Source organism: Manihot esculenta, chromosome 1, assembly GCF_001659605.2.
Source record: "Manihot esculenta cultivar AM560-2 chromosome 1, M.esculenta_v8, whole genome shotgun sequence".
NCBI lineage: Eukaryota > Viridiplantae > Streptophyta > Magnoliopsida > Malpighiales > Euphorbiaceae > Manihot > Manihot esculenta.
In genome coordinates this window covers 35692797-35711154 of record NC_035161.2, presented here as the reverse complement: position 1 = coordinate 35711154, position 18358 = coordinate 35692797, and the positions used below count along the sequence as shown (strand labels likewise).

General features: G+C 34.8%; 3 protein-coding genes across 15 annotated transcripts; 1 reads left to right on the top strand and 2 right to left on the bottom strand.

Annotated features, from left to right (window-relative positions):
* The first annotated feature begins 893 nt into the window (after positions 1-893).
* Positions 894-6976, top strand: LOC110627659. 12 transcript variants are annotated; one of them, XR_006352007.1, is made up of 4 exons: positions 894-1137; positions 3350-3442; positions 3546-3642; positions 3746-4918. XR_006352007.1 is itself a non-coding variant. In XM_043959803.1 (3 exons), exon 3 carries the CDS (start codon positions 4946-4948, stop codon positions 6881-6883), a length of 1938 nt encoding a protein of 645 aa, XP_043815738.1. In that variant the 5' UTR covers positions 960-1137; positions 3546-3642; positions 4925-4945; the 3' UTR covers positions 6884-6976. The 12 variants fall into 12 exon arrangements, 7 of the variants coding, with proteins under 7 accessions (XP_021630104.1, XP_043815738.1, XP_043815735.1 ...); XR_006352006.1 differs by having other exon boundaries at positions 3546-3652; XR_006352004.1 differs by lacking the exon at positions 3350-3442.
* Positions 6977-7342: 366 nt separating this feature from the next.
* On the bottom strand, positions 7343-13886 carry LOC110628142 (4-diphosphocytidyl-2-C-methyl-D-erythritol kinase, chloroplastic). The gene is made up of 11 exons (XM_021774691.2): positions 13534-13886; positions 13330-13425; positions 13149-13217; positions 12906-13010; positions 12744-12800; positions 12418-12618; positions 11431-11523; positions 11248-11347; positions 10167-10266; positions 8213-8298; positions 7343-7774 (listed from the first exon to the last, which is right to left on the bottom strand). Exons 1-11 carry the CDS (start codon positions 13699-13701, stop codon positions 7674-7676), a joined length of 1176 nt encoding a protein of 391 aa, XP_021630383.1. The 5' UTR covers positions 13702-13886; the 3' UTR covers positions 7343-7673.
* Positions 13887-14865: 979 nt separating this feature from the next.
* Positions 14866-18140, bottom strand: LOC110602203 (serine/threonine-protein kinase CDG1). Of its 2 annotated transcripts, none has more exons than XM_043950706.1 (9): positions 17794-18140; positions 17458-17600; positions 17118-17215; positions 16745-16956; positions 16203-16658; positions 15928-16076; positions 15628-15819; positions 15379-15528; positions 14866-15247 (listed from the first exon to the last, which is right to left on the bottom strand). In XM_043950706.1, the coding sequence occupies exons 1-9, from the start codon at positions 17948-17950 to the stop codon at positions 14918-14920; spliced, it is 1887 nt and encodes a 628-aa protein (XP_043806641.1). In that variant the 5' UTR covers positions 17951-18140; the 3' UTR covers positions 14866-14917. The 2 variants fall into 2 exon arrangements, with proteins under 2 accessions (XP_043806641.1, XP_021595387.1); XM_021739695.2 differs by having other exon boundaries at positions 14867-15247; positions 17761-18140.
* Between the last annotated feature and the right edge of the window lie 218 nt (positions 18141-18358).

Sequence of the window (18358 nt, the reverse complement as noted above, 5' to 3'; positions counted from 1 at the left end):
CTTAAAAATAATTCCTCCCTTTTATCATTTAGCATTCACCATTTTTTTTTATTTTTCAGCAAAAAAAATAAATGTGTTAAATTTTTTGTGGTCTTTATTTTTTTACTACTTTTTTATTTTTTTTTCTCTACATCAATTCAAGTATTATTGTGGATTACAATTAAAAAATTGACAAAAATTTGTGAAATTTAATTATTTAAATATAGATAATTATTAGCGAAGACATTGGTTATAGCATTAAGAAGATTGTCCTGAATATTTAATCAAATAATATATGTGTATATAAATATTTTTATTTGTCAGGTATTTCTTCATGTATATTCTATAATTAACAAAATTTGATCATTTTAAACTATTTTTTAAAGAGTAAAAAAATAAAGAAATTAAAAGAAATAAAAATATGAAATAATAATTAAAACATAATATTTAAGATGTAAAATGAAATGATATGAATTTTTGAATATTGAATAATTTATAAAAAAAATAAATGAGTAAATAGTGCTGATTTGTTTAAATAATTAATTCTATAATATAATTTATGTTTCTAATATGTATCATAATACGAATGCATTAGTTAACGTTATTTATAAAAATATTTTTATTTTTATTTTTATTTATCATGTCAATTATTTTTTTTAATTTGTAAGTTTTATTAAATAATAATTTTAATGACAGGATTTAATATTTTAATTTAATAAAAAAATTAGTATTTAATGGTCGAAAAACAGTTTATAAAAAACTAATTTTTATAATGTTTAATTAACATTATAATTATCTACTCTTAAAACAGACAATAGTTACCGTTAGTATTGTAGAATAATTATTTGCAAAATAAATGAGTAATAAAAAAAAATAAAATTAAGAGAAAAATACAGGGCGAGAGGACGCGAGCGCGGGGCAATCCAAGTATTGGAGTATATGCCTGACCTGTAGGTTAATTAAGAGTTCCGGATTTATCACATCAAATCTCTTTTCGTCCTTTTTTCCCCTTTTTTTCTGAAAACCCTAATTCTATCGATTCTGTTTGGCTCTCGAGATACCCTCTCTGTCTCTCTCTCTCTCTCTCTCTCTCGTCTCGTCCTCGACTTTAATCCCGATCCTTTCGTCGATCACGCTGTCTTCTATCTCTCCCCACAGGTTCGCCTCTTTTCCTTCCTCCCTATCGCGCTGTGTATGTACACGTTTTTGTCAATTTCGTCTTTCATTTTAATTCACTTGTAAGAATCGCTTTGTCTGGGAAATTACTTTGGGGATTTTGAATTTGCTATGCGACACAGAATTGGATGGGTATTCTGATGGATCTTTAAGCGAATCATTTTTTTATTGAATGATTTTGGAAGAGAATTGCTCAAGGGGAACCGTTGTTCATTCGTTTCCATTGTTAATGTGGGTTTAATTTGGTGTTGTCAAATGATACTTTGAGATAGTGGGTTGATAATTCTCTTGCTATTAGGAAATGCTACTGAGTTGTATTTCATTTCCACTTTCAACTAGTGTCAGGACATGGTTAGTGCGTTTTCTTCAACAGCGAGATAAATAAGAAGCGAACTTTTCCCTCTGTCTTTATTATTAATTTTTTTGGATAATTGACCAGGGTGACGATTGAGGTTTTCTATTTTTCTTCCTTCCTTTGTTTGGCTATCATTACACATATCTTTTAGTTATTTTCTGTGATCATATGGTTTCTCGTGCAAGAATATTGATTTTGATGACTGCTCAATGAATTTTAACTGCTCCTAGTTCCCCTGGTGTGTTGAGATGCGCTGCTTAACAACAAGCCTATCGTTTTCAATTACGTAGGTCTTAAATAAAAATCTTTGTTATAACCTGTTTGAATGGTCATTTAACTTTTATTGTTTTGATCAGTTCCTGATTTCCTAAATGGAAATTTTTAGTATAACATAGGATGAAACGTAGTTGTCCAAGTTGCAAGCATTTGTGTGCAAGGGATGTGAGTGCTGAAATAGGGTTAGCTGTTTTCTGTTATAACTGCCAAAAAGTCGAACCAAACCATTGAAATTTGTTTTTTCGGCTTTATCAGTCTGGTTCAGTTAAAACCTAAATTTTATTTAATCTGGTTTTGTGCTGTCACTCTCATCTGTGCCATCTCCCATCTGGCTGTCCCAATCCCATGATTTCCTTTCACACCCACCCAGCATAGCAGCCACAAGTCTTATCCCTTCTTTAGAGTTCAGGAGGCTGATGATATGATCCAGCTTCTTAGTGAGATCAAACATCACAGACAATGCAGTTTCGTCTCGATCTGGTTGAGGCCGGTGCTGGTGGTGACCACAATGCACACCTCTGTCAGAAACTGCTGGATGTCAGAGGTGGCTGTAGCACTTCTGGAAGAAAAGGATGGGTTCATCTGGGTTCATGGGTTTGTTCATCTGGGTATTTCTTAGTTTTGATTATATGAACATCAATTTGCATGATCTTTGTATTTGATTCATATTTGTGATTAGTTATGTTATAGATGAATTTGTTTGATTATAATGTTGAATGACTTGATTTGTTGGCTTTCTTAAACTGCAAATGTCGTTCATGGTTTTTTAATTGCTTCTGTAATTGCAAGAATCGACTGCTTACCAGTGGCTTTTGTAAACATATTTACTGGATTGAATGAAGATCTTTGGTTTGGTTAAACTCATTTTATTCTTTTGTTTTGGTTTGGTTCCTATAATTTTACAGCTGTTTGCCAAGGTTAGGTGTGAGGTTTCTGAGTTGTACATTAATTAAATAAATCCTTAAAGTACTTCTATAATGTCTACATTGGCTGAATCATAATAATTGAACGTAAAAAATTATGATAATAATTATAACTTATAAAGCATTAAGCATTAAGCTACATACAAGAGGGTTTCAGGAGAAAGAAAAACACTGCATACAAGAGGAACTATTAAATTTCTAGTCTGATATATGTCATGAGAAAATGGGAGTCCAAGGAATAGAACAACCAGCAGTAGCTTGAGCACAATTTCAAAACAAACCCATGAGTTACAAATTGCAGTGGTGAAGTCCCACAATGTGCTTCTATGAAAACTAATTATCATCATTATCATCATCTTCTTTTGCTTTATCCTTCCTTGTTAGCATGGAAGCCTTTAATGTCTTCGCCCTCTTGTGCTTGCTATAAAATTGGTTTTCTTCCTATCTACCAAATATGTGCATGCTTTCCTCTGGTATCCACTGCAGAGGTGCCTGAATTTTCGTGATCCTTTGCTGTTCTATCCCTAAATGCAATAGTAACGAATTCACCTTGAAGTGCTGAATGTTCCATATTCTTTTTTCTTTTTCTTTTTTTTTTTTTTGTTGCTACATATTGACCAATTCATTATTGTATCTTTAGGATTCTGCATAATCTCATTGCCTAAATAGAAAAGGTGCTGTTATGGAATTATGCAAATCATAGAGTACATTGTCAGACTGTGGCTGTCGTATGGTTGGTTTCATTGGCCAGCAAAATGATTTAAACAATTATTTGATTTATGTTTAAATTCTAATACTTGGACCATTTTAATTTTTGTTTTTCTTCCTTGTGACAGATTGGTTATTGACATAACACTATTTTTTGAAAGATAAAAATTTTGGCTGAACTACTTCTCATGTATTTTTTGTCGTATCACAAATTCGACACTCCAGGTCTCCCCTTGTAATTTTCTGATTATGGATCTTTTGTTTCGGTATCTTAGTTTGTTCTAACCTTCATTTATAGCTAATCAACATTTCACTAAATGGTGTGCAGCTGCTGTCTTGGTGCTCATATGTGTTTCTCTAAAATGGTGGCATTTTTTTATGTTGTTTTATTATATTTTTGGTTATAATGTGCTCCTCAATTATTGATGTAATTTTCTATTCCATCTTGTATCTGATATACTATTCTTGCTTTCACTGAATTGCCTTTTGTATTTGAGTGGGCCAACTTAAATAGTGCTACTAAAATAAGACTAAATTTCCATTTATTTTTAATGTCAATGTGACAATAATTAATTCTTCAATATTGTAGATGTAGAATGAGGAAAAACTATCTTTAACTGTTGCTCGCCCTAGTTGCAGGAATTGTACATTATCTAGGTTTCTGAGTTCGGGGGGGAGTAAGAGGTTAAACTGGAATATGTCCTTTTGGATGTTTATGTTCTTAGGTGGAGCTATCTTAATGGGGGGATAACTATTTCAATGGGAATATATGGAATTTCTTTTTGAAACTTGATTGAAAAGAGTGTTGCACTAGACCTGTTCGTTTTCTATTACTCCTTAGTCCTGAAACTTTATATGTTGTGTTTTGTGTTTTTCTGATTGGTACTTCTTTTGTGCTCCTTCCTGAAATGAAGAGATTATTAAACAAGATATAACAAGAATGAAGTTTGTAATTTTCTCTGAGGCAAATTGACTAAGCCTATTAAAACTATATTTGAAGAAGCTTGCTCCAGCTTGCAATATGTTGGGAAATATCATATATTTAGCCATTGAGCCTGCCATTTCCTTAAATGTGCATGCTTGTCTCTTAAACAGAAAGAATAATAGCTGTCTTACTAATTGTAAGATTTCACCCTTGGGAAATCAGGATGTTTGATAAATGGTCCCTTAGAAATTTTCTATCCCAATGTTGCTTATTATTATTATTTTTTGGTTCGTTCTTTGGAAGTCTGCTCTAATATCCAATTAACTGTTGGTACCTTGGTGAAGTTTTGGCATGGAATTTACTACATTTTTCTGGTGTGCATTTGCACACATTTTAGGCGTGAGCAGTTTTTGTAGTTTTGTGCTGTTATGAACTTCTATGTTTGTTAGAACTCATCCATCTTCATAGAATGAACCAGTAATTGTGTGTAGATATGCTGGATGGCTAAATTAAAAAATACAAAGTAAATATATTATTTGTGCACGCCACTGTGTATTGAACTAATTATCTTAAACATTGCAGGAATTTATTACTTTCAAAGTGATGTCTCCAGCATCAAAGTCCAAGTCCAAAAGGGCTAGCAAGGAACACCAGAAGACTTCATCTAAACCTTCAGGGTCTGCTAATGCGAGTACCGGTATACCAGCTAATGCATACAATCCACTTTCTGGAACATTTCATGCATTGGAAACAGTACCAACATCCTCTTCTTCACCTCGGAATGGTAATGGTCGATACCGGAACATAGATGAGCCAGATGATCACCTTGGTAGTTCACTTGGAATTGGGATTGAGTATGATTCTGTTTCAAATAATGGAAGCTGGTCAGGTGAGTCAGAAGATCATAAAGAGAAAAATATTCCTGTTCGGCAGGAAACAATCCCAGGGGCTGACAATGATAAGAGGGAAAAAACCCGTCAAAAGAATGAGAGGAAGCATCAGCGTCAAAAGGAGAGGCGAGCCCAGGAATTGCATGAGCGGTGTAGTGGCTATCTCATGTCAAGAAAGCTAGAAGCACTTGCTCAACAGCTTGTTGCGATGGGGTTTTCACGTGAGCAGGCTACAATGGCCCTAATATTAAATGAAGGTAAAGTAGAAGAATCTGTGTCATGGCTCTTTGAAGGGGGTGAGGATGCAGATAAGCTTCAGGATCATCAGCTTTGTGGCAGTAATTTGAAAATTGACATATCAGAAGAGCTTGCTCGAATGGCTGATATGGAAATAAAATACAAGTGCAACAAGCAGGAGGTTGAAAGAGCTGTGGTTGCCGCTGAAGGTGATCTTGAAAAGGCAGCAGAAAGTTTAAGAGAACTCAAGCTAGATCCACCTGCTGCTCCCCTAAAGCCTGAAGAAACTGGTGATCCTCCAACAGCTAGTAATGGTAAAGTTTCAGGTGCAGTTAGCCAGAATGTGATGAGAGAACAACAACAACAGAAACCCAATCCACCTTCAATGATACAACAAAGAAGAGATGACCGGGATTTTAATTACACAAAGACTGCTGTCCCAGTTGCAGGATCTTCAGAACCTGGGAATAAAATTTTGCAGCCTTTGAAGAGAATACAAGCAAAGGTGGAGTGGGCAAAACCTCAGCAAACTGCAGTGTCTGGTGAGAAAAGATGGCCAAGTGCAGGATCAAGTCCCTCTGTTTCTTATTCTTTGGCATCACCTCTGCAAGTCTCAACTCCACCATCCAAGAGAGAAGCACGTTTTGTAGCTGTTGGAAGTGAATACAAGAATCATCACCCTGCAACAGTTAAAGAACCGGTTATCATGATGCAAAGACCTCAATCTGTGAATACAAAACAGGTTCCAGCTACAAGCATAAGCTCTTCTCCTGGAACAACTGCCAGTTGGTATCCTACTAATAGTGTTGATATCATGAAGTCTAATGGCTTGCTGCCTCACATTCCCACCACTAGAAGTCTCAGTCCGAACGATCTGAATTCAAATCAGATGTTCCATCAACTTCATTTTCAGCAACAGCAACACTTCATTCCAGGCAGTAGCCCAGGGGAGTCTCTTGGAATCAGCAGAGGAAATGGCTTATGGAGTAAAACAGGTGCATCACCTACAATTGCCGCCGCATCTTCTCTTGGACTCTTCTCTGGGTTGGGTGGCTCAGCTGGTTCATCAGGTGCCTCTTCTCCAGTTGACTGGAGCACTGCTGGCTCTATGGCTCAGTTAGATTACTCCAGCATAGACTGGAGTTTGGATCGAGGATTGTCCTCTCCAAGGTCTGGTGGAATGTGGATCGGCCCAGGTCCTTTAAGAAATGGCACCCAAATATATGATTCAAGTAATAAGCTGGCAATGAGAACAGCTGCAAGTGGGAATGGTGTACGCATTCCAGGGTTGCAGGACGTTGGAGTGGCCATTGCAGAAACATCCTCGGCTAATTCACATGAATGGACATCTCCATTTGAAGGGAAAGATCTCTTTACTTTACCCAGACAGTTTGTTTCATCTCCTTCACTGTAGGGTGGAGGGGCATGGTTTCAATGAATAAAATAAGAAAAAAAAAAAAAGAACTGGAAAATATGTTGAATTTGATGTTGTTGTTGGTTCTTATCATTCTCTTGTGTTGGTTGTCGGTGAATATCCTGATTGTTGAAAAGAAAAATCATCTAAAGTCCTCTGATTGATCTCCTTGACATGACATTTACGTATCATTGAGTTGGAGGAAGTAATTGGGAAATCGAATGGGAAAAAAATTACTTTTGTCTCGCTTTGGGATATTCCCCATTAAACCCCATTTAGAAAAGCATTGGCAGCCTTTCACCCTATTCTAAAACAATCCAACAAGGGAAATGGTAATATTTGAGGTCAATTAATAACATATATCTTCCCCTGAAAATTTAACACTGATAACAACTGTGAACACTGAAGAGATTAAGTTGCTAACAGACCAGTATCAAATCACACTGATTATTCAGACACTGACGTAAATCACTGGACAAACATTTCCTTCTGTTACTGCCTGTGAACTTGTCCAAGGTATTTTATCCATTCCTAAAAACAAAAATTCCTGAACTTTCAAAAGGGTATGCAGGCAGCAGCTAGCAAAGTAAACAATTTGCCCGAAATTATTTGCCTGTTAAGCTGGAACTAGTACACGATATGAGTTGAGCGTTTGCTCTTATTTGTTCATGACAATAAACTTAAACACCTACTCTTAAGATGGACAAAACTACTGGCGCGTAGATTGACAATAATGATAAATGATAATAATAATAATAAAACGTTTTTATCTTTCTTCTCACAAGATATGTCACTCAACAGACTGGGAAAGATCAGATGGTGTGCTACAAGTAGCAGTTGAAGCAGGTTCTTTGTACCACTGATTTGCTTCTCGGGTCAAGAAGTTTGCCTCTGCAATTAGACAATTTCAAGGTAAGCAATGGACAGAGGCAACAAATAAAAATAAGAGGAAAGTGAATGTTGTTATCGGTTTTATTAACCATAACTTCATTATGCGTGCTGAAACTAACTTTTGAAGTTTCTAAAGTTCTATCAGGCAACAATCCACCCCACCTTATACGGATATGGATGCAGGACTTTTGTAATCCGCGTAACTTGTATTTTCAATCCCCCCACCAAAAGAAAAACATTCCTCCAGCATTAAATCCCAAAAGACTATACATTGCAAGAATCATCCATCAGTTAATTTTAGCTTGCTGTATCATATCATGGAAACTATTTGTTCTAAACAATGTGACTACTTCACATGCTTTAGTGATTTGCTCGAGGCTTCAAAAATAATAGTGTGGAAATCAAGTAGCAAGCTAGGCATAATGAGTCGGCCATTACCTGACACAAAAACATCCTTGTAGTCATCATCATCATATATAAATTGTGGAGGATCTGGTGAACCAATCCCAACAATGGTACTCCCACTGTGTCAAATAAAGTGGTAAAAAGGAAATAAGATAGTGGTGAATGATGAAATAATGTAAGCTTCAATCATCCTAATAAACTTTACAAAATTATTGGCATGGCTCTTTTGGCTTATGACCACATACAAATGACCTTCCAGTGCTAAACCTCAGAAATCATATATAAGGTGCTGGCTTTTTCGGATGGCAATCAAGCAGGGTGATGGGCTTTGAAATCAGTTAAGGTAATCCAGTTCTGGCTTATTAATGAATTCAGCAAGGATACAAGTTACAACAGAAGTGCATAACAAGGCCTATATATATATATTACAAAAAAGACAAGAATAAGAAGAATGGAAGATAAAATAGAGGGAGAGAGCACCAGAAAGCTCACACTAAGGAACATAGTTCCAGAGATGATAAGATGATTATGAAGGTAGTTAAAAAGGCTTAATTCATTTTTAGTCGTATTACAAAGAGGCCCCAAACATGTCATTGCTACTTTCAGAAGATAAATAAATATGGCATCTTATATCTGCCTAGGGAATAATCCCTGATGTCCAGCAGTTGTGAAAACACTAGAAGGGGGAGTTCTATTGACTGCAATTTGGTCCGCTATGCCACAGACTACTGTCCACAAAATGAGCATGATAGCTATGATGTTAAGATGGAAGTATGGCCATGCAAGAGAACACCAGATGAGACATGAATGCATCAATAGGAAGATGGAATGATAATCATTAAGGGGAGCTTTGTTTAAGATGGTTTAGTCATGGTCATAATGGGCTGGAGAATGCAACAGTTTGTAACATAAGCAACCAAATTGAGTCAAGAACTCCATGTGGATAAATGAGATAAAGACAAAGGAAGATACTAGATGAATGAAATGAAGTGGTTATGAAGGGTTTAACATCAGCAAGTCCTACTGAAAATTTAACACTCAACAAAATAGAATGGATGAAAAAAAAATCTGTGGTAATTCCAACTAAATTGGAATGCAGGCTGAATTGGAGCTGGTAATTTCCAAATGCTACTTTCAATAATATAGGTTTCAATTTCACATAGCTGCTTCTCTTCTTCCACTCTTTTGCTTCCAAATTGCAGTATTTTAATGCAGTCTAGTTGGCCGCTAACGTGAGATGTAGGCAATTGCAGTGACTAAACGTTTTTTCATGATTTTCTCATGTTTTAATATTGTTTTCAAGTTTCAATTCATGTCTTTGCCTATATAAAATTTATAATTTTATAATTAATAATAATTATAATAATAAATGTTATAATAATAAATAATTATAGAAGAAGTAATCCGTCATCATTGAATTAATAATTCAAAAAAAAAGTGTAATTCCTAAATTTTACCACCTATGTTCAATTGGATTAAATAACTTGCTTAGCTTCATATCTAGTAAGTATCAGACATTTTAACTTGCACCAGCGAGGTGTGGTTGTTAATTATATAACTTGTTTTATACTGTCAGCATGACAACACAAACAGCAACATCATGTCAAGTTTTGAAATAGGAAATACAGACAGATAACTGAAGTTCTATTACCCCAGTTAGCCACACAATGGTAACAGTAATTTGATTACTTATCTTTGTGTCACTTGAACACAATTGCTATGTTGAAACTGAACCCTTGAAGAACATTAAAATACTATGGTCCTCCTGATAATCATTCAAGCCGTTCACAAGATTTAAGAGGATATTTGAAATCATGTTTGAAAACAATGGGACGGAAATAACTTGAAAACTGAAAATATAATCATTAACTTCCATTCTTCCACAATTGTCTATATGAACTAAGGAAATGATAATAGCAGGTTAAATTCAAGAGTATGTTACTTATCAATACCATAGACATCAAAAAGGAAAATCTAGAACTTGTACCTCCCAGACATAAAAACTGCATCATATTGTCCACGGCCAGCTGCAATTATACGCTGCTTTAATCTTTTAAGAGATGGGAGAACTTCAAATGCAGGAGGTTCTGCAGAGAACACATGAGAATATACAGAACATTCTTCACCCAATAAGAAAGGAAAATGTTGAATTACAATAAGAAGCACTGTGGCTATCCAGCATTAGCATAAATCTAGTGCAAATTATGATTGATTCCAACTGATTCTAGGATAAGTACACTATTGACATTGCCACTAGTTACAATCATCCTATATCAAAAAGTCCCTTGTGCTCGTGCTAATTCATAATCTGATGAGAAGGACACTGTGCTTTTATTATTCACAAAACTTGCAGTTCCTATTAGTGATGGATGTATAAAATTAACTTAGGGGACCCAATTAAAACATAAGCCTTTTCATTTATATCAGGTGGATAGCTCATTATATCATGTCGGAGTCTTTAATTAGAAGGAAGGTTTTTCTTTTATTAGTTTTTCATATCAACCTTAAGTTACTGAACAAACACTTGCTTAGATGCTAATGAACATGATGAAATATAGTGAAAAATAAAAACAGGCGATGAAATTGATGTTAATTAAAACAGTCAATGAATATAGTGAAAAAAAATTAAACACTTCAATTATCCCAAGCAGAATTGACTTGCTAAAAATCAATGGAGTTGATGTTAATTAAATAATATAATACATAATTATATTTTCTTTAAAATTACTAATAGATTCTTAGAAACTTTCAAGTTATTGGGAGGTCCAGTACCCCTATCAAAATCTTGGGTCCATCCCAGCTTCCTGTTCAATTTTCGTTATCTGCCCAATCTGAGTGCTTCTCATCCACCTGTATCTCTATTTATTTAATGTTTCTTAAACCAGTCCAACCTGAACCCACCTGAGTGTTCACATGCCTAAAACAACCCAGTAGGATTGGTGCAGCTCCAGTTGCATAATTTGAACAATGCACAATGATCAAAAAAATAATGACAGAAAACCCAAGGAAAAAAACTAAAAGAAGAAAAAGCAAAATAAAGAAAGATCAGGTATCCTATAAATTATTACCCAAATCATTGATACAAACATCTTGAGATATTCCATCCCTCGAGATCTTCTCCAGTAATGTTAAAGGATCAACCTGACTGGTTTTATCCAATCGAAAGCGCTGAGAAATCAAAAGTTGTCTTAATAAATAAAATGCTGATACTAAAATAGTAAAAGCATTACAGTGTATAAAAAATGTTTTACCTTGTAAACTTCAGCAGTTGAACAAGCTTCCTGGGGTTTTATGAGAACCATTGGTAGGTCTAAAGGAACTGGTGAAGGAATATCTTGAACAACCTGGACAAAGGAAAGCAGAACCTTAGTTTTGAAAACAAGAAGAAGCGATCTTGTCTATCTAGCACTTTGGAAGTGCAGGATCAATAAAGTTAATGGCACTAGATGCTTCTAATATTACCATGAGAAAACAGTTTTACGTGATTCAAAATTTCTTATGCAAAAAAGCCAGTACTTCTCCATGACACCTACAACATTGACTAGGATCTGATGCTCCTTTTCATGAGAACATGAGTCCGGAGCAATTCTCCCAATGGAACATTTACGTATTCAAATTTTCTGAGGAAAAAAGTTGGTACTTTCCCCAGACACCCACAACATTGACTAGGATCTGATTCCAGTCGATGAGAACATGAGTTAGGTGTGGTTCTCTCAATGGACCATCTTGCATCTACTAACCAAATACGAATGCTTGATATGCAGTTCAACTCATCCTAGCTTTTAATCACAAATTGGTTAGGGACGGTTAGAATCATTTTACTCCATTTTACCCTCTTTAGCATTTTGGGCCATAGTTTCCTTAAGATGTTGGCAATCTATGGTCACAAACTCACAATGCATATGCATGATACAACAGCACAAGTGCACAACGTTCATGGAAATGACACCATACAGATTATTCAAATGGGTTTGAAGTTTGAACACCAAACCAAACCGCCCTGAGAAAGAGGATGATCCACAGATCTGAAGGACTAAGTTTACCATTGTATTCATAGTGAAATCATTGGAAGAAGGCATTTTAAGCATCTCAAGAGACTAAGAAAAATAACAACAGATTCTATACAAATTATTATCTTTTGCAATTTAGCATGGTTGGAATTTAAAAAAAAAAAAAAAAAAAAAAAAAACAGGGAATAATATCTTAGAGTTGCATCTTAAGGCATATTAAAGACATACTTCACCCCGACCAGTACAATAGGCTGCTCCATGAGAGAAAAAGAAGGAAATATCTGAACCAATCTCACTTGACCAATCTAGCAGTTCCTTCTCAGTGGCAAGACCACCACTGAACTGATTTGCTGCCCATAGGGCTGTTGCAGCATTACTGCTTCCACCACCAAGCCCTGCCCCAGTAGGCACCTTTTTGTCTAGATGAATCTGTCCACAAATTTCAAAAGCATAACATTTCCCATAAAATTCTTCAATCATTATATTCACATCATAAAACAGATCATCAAACAAACAAACTCATTGAAACTGAAGTAATCTGTAATGCTCCTCACCCAAAAGAAGTTGTCAATGCCTGTTTTTTTCCTGTAAAGGTTAAGGGCTTTGATAATCTGCAAAAGGGACAAAAAAAAATGATAGGAACGTAAAGTCCACAATACCTACTACAAACAATAGGAAAATGAAAAAATATAAAATAAAGTTAGTTGATGCCTTACCAAATTCCTTTCATCAAGGGGTACGCCAGGCACATTGGTTGATAAACGGTCCTTTGATTTTGAAGGAGATAAAGAAAACTTAATTGTATCTCCCAGACAAATTACCTGGAGAAGGAAAAAGAGATCAACTTGTGAATTTCTGGGAAAACTAAACCCAACAGAGAATAACTGAAAGAAGCATCCTAATGGTTTTTGTTTTTTATTTGATTTCTTAGGTTTGTGATAACTTTTGGATAAACTTACGTGAAAGAGAGACGCCAAATCATGATATCCATCTTCTCTCTTATCGGTTATTCTAAGGAAAATATTAATCTGCATCACATACGCAATCCACATTTCACATATATAGGCAATAAAATTAAACCCAAGAAAAAAGAGACCGTAAAGAATTCAATTAAAGCAACTAAACAAAATGATACCTAACCTTGCAAGGCGAGAACAAAGTGAGCCTTGAAAGAGGAGCATTTTTGTCTACTTCATCTGCCCACTTGTTTAACCTTTCATCAGGATCGTACACTATCTAAAAAACAAACAACCAACCAGCTAAAAAACACAAACCCAACAAAATTTGTAACTTAAATTCAAATCACAAACAACAAAGAGAGAGATGGGTGGATAGAAATACAACCTCTAGCTGTTTCTTCGAGGCATTGACAAATGGAGTCCTTTGTTTTTTATGAAATAAGACAGACCCACTTGGCCTAAAAGAAGTTTGGTTGCTTTTGGAGAAGGAATTGGAGGAATGATGGAAGACATGGTTGTTACAGAGGAAATGAGCGGAAGCCATGGCTGCCATCTCTCCAATTGCAAATGCAATCTCAAGCACATGGACTGACTGCAAAAATAGTAGTAGACTACAGATGAATTATAGAATTCCAATGGCTGCTTGATTAATTTGTTGGTTATTTATTTATTTATTTTACGACGGCTGGTTATTTATATATTTCTGTAGTCAATTTTGAACAGCCAGAATGGCATCAAATCTTCATCTCCTCATCTTTCCGCTTTTTGTCCTTTTCTGGACCGTGGCCTTTGCTTTGTTAATTGTGAAACTATTGGTTTTTTTATAAATAATATTTTTTAAATATAATATTTAATAAAAAATATAAATAATTTTATAAATGGTTTCCCATAAAATGAAGAATAAAATTATTTTTGCATTTAAAAGTTATTAATTACTCCTCTTTTAATTTTACTTATAAATATTATAAAAATAATAAATTTTCACATGGTAAATAAATTAAATAATAAATTTTTTATAATAATAAAATAAAAATGTAATTTATAAAATAATTGAATGAATATATATATTTTTAAAAGAAAATGAATGTGACTAATAAATATAAAATTTTGAAATTATTAATAATAATCTAATAAAAATTATAAAGAAAATAAATGGTTTAATAAAATATCTAACAAGAAAACTAATATATATAATTTTGAATTTTTTTTAATTTTAAAAATATCTTTAATAAGTAATAAAAATAAAAGCGTAACTAATAAAACAGAAAATCACAATAAAATATCCTAAAATTTTAAAAAATTAATTTTTATAATGAGAAAATAAAATGTAATTATGCTCATTTAGAAAAAACTAAGTGCCACACAAAATTAACAAAAACATTAATTTTGAAATATAAATTTTAATATTAATTCAAAATTTTAGTATAATTTTCATTTTAATATTGATCGATTTTGTTCAACATCATAATTTTGGCAGAATTATGATCGCTTGCCTTTTTTATATTTTGTTTGAGAATTTTTTTTTCCAGAAAATTATAATTTAAAAGATATCAGTTTAAGCCCTTAAACAACAGTCAAATTCTCTACTGCAAGTCATGTTGGCCTTAGCTGAGTTAGTAAAATTGAAAAAGATTGATTTTTGAAAATTTTAATATTGATTAATTAAATAGATTGTATTAGAAATTGAAATTAAAAATTTTAAAATAAAATTTTTAAAATTTTTCATTAAAATATGTATGTTGTTTGATGAACTCAAAATGTCTAATTAATTAGTTGTTCATTTCTGCATATAACACTGGAATTTCAATTCCTGCTTGTACTCTCTGCTTCAATTTTTCACTCTTTACACTACTAAACGAGCTCCTGCTGAAACTTGTACTTGTTCTTGATGAAGAAGATGTTAAAGAAAAAGATCTGCTCATTTGGTTTTCTACATAAAATTCTCTACTCGTCACCATTTCTCCTTCAAATCTTTTGTCATAACTCGAACGCCCATTAATGTCAGACCTAGTGCGAGCTAGATATGATTTCACTGCATAAAGATCTTCCCTTAGCTGCCTAGCTTTTCTATCTGCTATGCATTCCAGTGCAGAGACCACCTGTAAAACAACCACTTTTCAGGCTCTTCTACTTCTTTTCTTTCATTGTTTGGATAAGTAGGTGAGTTTAGGATTTATGATCATGTCAAAGTTGTAAGAAACTGCACAAAGTTGTGAACAGTATGAGTTACCTTGTCCATGGTTAATCTTTTCTTTGGAATTTTGCTGAGACAATTCTGAATAACTCTCCCCATCCAATAAAGTTGCTCAGCATCATGGGAGTTAGAAATTCTTGGGTCGACTATCTCAAGAAGCCTCCTTTCCTTCAGAAGTGGTCTTGCCTGCAGTTTATAACATAAGTAAACGAATGGCAGAAGTTATACACCTGTAAGGAGAATAAGATATGTCAAGTATAAGTGTGTTTTGATTGTTACACTTACCCATACCACAAGACTCTTCCCCCCTGGAATCTTGTCTGTAACCATCCGGCCGGTGACCAGCTCTAGCAGAACCACTCCGAAGGCATAAACATCCGTCTCTAGAGAAAGTTTCCAGTTGCCAGGATATTCTGGTGCCATGTATCCCAAAGTTTCAAGGACTTTGTGCTCCCACGTAAACCCAAAATCTCCAAGCTGGTAGTGCATTAGAAATTAAAGGCATATTTCAGTTTGTGGAAATGTATGATCAGGGGTTAATAACATTTAACACAACAAAGGTGTAGTATCAAGATTTGTCATTACCCGTGGTTGAAAATCATGGGTTAGAGCAATGTTACTTGTTCTCAGGTTTCTGTGAACTATGCCATTTTCATGTAGATAATTTAAACCTCTGGCAGTACCAATTGCTACTTTCATCCTCTCCTCCCATGTCAATGGCAAGGGGCAATGTTCTGCATCAGGCCAGAGATTTTACCTAATCTCTTGTTAACCCTCTTGAAATCAGTTTAATAAAAGTATTTGTTTTTTTCCAGCTGATGAACTAAAAGTTTCCTATAAGATAGATTAATTTTGCTTACTTGATAGGTGATTATATACCGAACCATTGCAGGCATACTCGTATACAAGCAGCTTCAGACACCCTTCTACACAGGATCCCAACAGCATCAACACATTTTTATGCCTAGCTTTCATGAGCAGTTGGACTTCCGATTGGAAATCTATTTCTCCCTGAGGGTATACAATTTTGTGCTGCTTAACAACTATTTTCATATTATTACTTTTCAGCTGACCTCTGAAGGCAGATCCTGTTCCACCTTCAGATAAAGAGTTCTGTACTGAAAAACCATCTGTAGCAGCATGGAGGTCTGCATATAGGAAGTCCCTTTGCCAGCCGAAATTCGGTCGTCTATTCTTGCAAAGTGAGCACATCGAATTTTGAAAGGTTTGATTAGCTTCCAACTCCTCCTTTGCTTCCTCAGTGCTGATGCTCCGTGTGATTTCTTGAACCTGGTTCTCTGGGTCAGCTGTTACACCTGTCAATCAACTCAACTCAACTCAATCCATTGAATTGCTACAAGAATTCGGGGTAATAACATAAAGAATTTAGCAGGTCAGTTACTTGGTCGAATTTCAATGCTGAACAGGTCATCAGGGGATCCAGGCACCATTTCATCGTAACTCGCTACGTCTTTACGCGTTTTCTCCTCAACAGATTTGTTGGTTGTTATTGTTTTTGGTCCTCGCAATTGCTCAATCTTGTTGTTTCGTTTCATCCTCGATATCCCACATGAAAGTTTCACTAAGAAATATTTCCTGTTTTTCTTCATCTGCCTGTACTAGGGAAACTGAGATCAGATCAGTATTATAATATGGTGCTGACTGTTGAATCATACAATAATTAGTACTATCATGCAATTCTCTGGCATATTTTCCGTTGATCTTCTGGAAAGACATGATTTTTAGTAAAATTTTGGCTGAGACTTTTGGCTTACCTGTCAAGTATCACCCATGTTGCCTTCAAATTTTCAGCTGCTGTTAAAGCAACCACCTTTGGTGAATGTCCGGTTACCACCTGTATCTTGAATTCAACCTGAGATTTCGTGCAGAAAAGAAGTATTTTTAGCTTTACCAGGCTTGTTACCTGGTAAAAAGAAAAAAAAAATCTTGGCAATCAAAATTCCTTTGTAACATTCACACTCCGATCTTTCCAAGCAAACGCATGATTTTCTACATCAGAAATGTCCGACTGCCAATTGAAAATATATATAATAAAAAAGGCTAATCAACATAAGACGATGAGAGACTTTACTTAAGTTCAATGTCTGCAAATACCTTCTGTGTTTGGTACAGCTTGGATATCTGAACAAGTTCTGCATTCTTCTCATACTCTTCTTTCTTCCTTGTTGCTTCTCTGTTGACAATTTTCTCATTGGCTCCCAAAATGGAATTGGAATCCACTTTACTTCTATATCCCACTAAAAGGATGGGAAGAAAAAAGAAAGAAAGAAAGAAAGAAAAAGAGCTGAGAAAATATATAAATGCGAGCGCAGAAGATACCAAATAAATGATTGATTTTCTATTTTGCTCCTTCCAGCTTTAAAAAAGCAAAAATAAATAAAAGACGTAAATGCTTACGCAGTTCTTTGGTTCCTGCATTAGGTGACTTACTAGGGGTATCAACCTGGTGAAGAACCGAAAGGAGAGTGAGCATATCGCCAGGCTTAAGTGACAAGCCTTGCAATGCCCACCTCACGGCGCTTGAACTAACTTCTCTTGATGCATCCTGGATCACCACCACCCTCTGAGCTTCTATTGAACTCGTCATTGGGGAAGCTCTTACACTTAAAATAATTTTAATTTAGCTATATATATGGAAACCCAATACTAATTTCAGGTTTGAGAAATTGTAGCGTTGGAGCTAGAGAATTTCACAAGAAGAATGAGCAAGTAGTGGTGGTGATCAGGAAAACATCCCATCAGAAGTTGATTCAAGCGCATATTCGGATATCCAGAGGGACTTCTAGTTCTAGTTTTTATATAGAACTAGAAGAGCTTTTTAGCTGGCATTCCAAAGATAAAAGCAATAGGACAATACAAAGGGACTATGAATTTTTTTGGCAAAAACAAAGTTTGCCTTTGGAGAATCATCCATGAATCTTTTGGCGCGGACCGTCCAAGAATCCTGCGGACATGCTGAAGAAAAAGAAAAAAGAGATAACATTAATAATTTGTC

What these genes read in the sequence shown, in the direction of transcription:
- LOC110627659 (XM_043959795.1), top strand. Translation starts at nt 2,246, where the DNA reads ATGCAGTTTCGTCTCGATCTGGTTGAGGCCGGTGCTGGTGGTGACCAC. An exon ending in GGGTTCATCTGGGTTCATGG is followed by an intron (nt 2,381 to 4,924) that starts GTTTGTTCATCT and finishes TAAACATTGCAG; the next exon opens with GAATTTATTACTTTCAAAGT.
- LOC110628142 (XM_021774691.2), bottom strand. Translation starts at nt 13,701, where the DNA reads ATGGCAGCCATGGCTTCCGCTCATTTCCTCTGTAACAACCATGTCTTC. An exon ending in CCTCGAAGAAACAGCTAGAG is followed by an intron (nt 13,426 to 13,533) that starts GTTGTATTTCTA and finishes TTTGTTTTTTAG; the next exon opens with ATAGTGTACGATCCTGATGA. An exon ending in TGTTTGTATCAATGATTTGG is followed by an intron (nt 10,267 to 11,247) that starts GTAATAATTTAT and finishes TGTTCTCTGCAG; the next exon opens with AACCTCCTGCATTTGAAGTT.
- LOC110602203 (XM_021739695.2), bottom strand. Translation starts at nt 17,950, where the DNA reads ATGACGAGTTCAATAGAAGCTCAGAGGGTGGTGGTGATCCAGGATGCA. An exon ending in AGCTGTACCAAACACAGAAG is followed by an intron (nt 17,216 to 17,457) that starts GTATTTGCAGAC and finishes ACGAAATCTCAG; the next exon opens with GTTGAATTCAAGATACAGGT. An exon ending in CCCATGATTTTCAACCACGG is followed by an intron (nt 15,820 to 15,927) that starts GTAATGACAAAT and finishes ATGCACTACCAG; the next exon opens with CTTGGAGATTTTGGGTTTAC.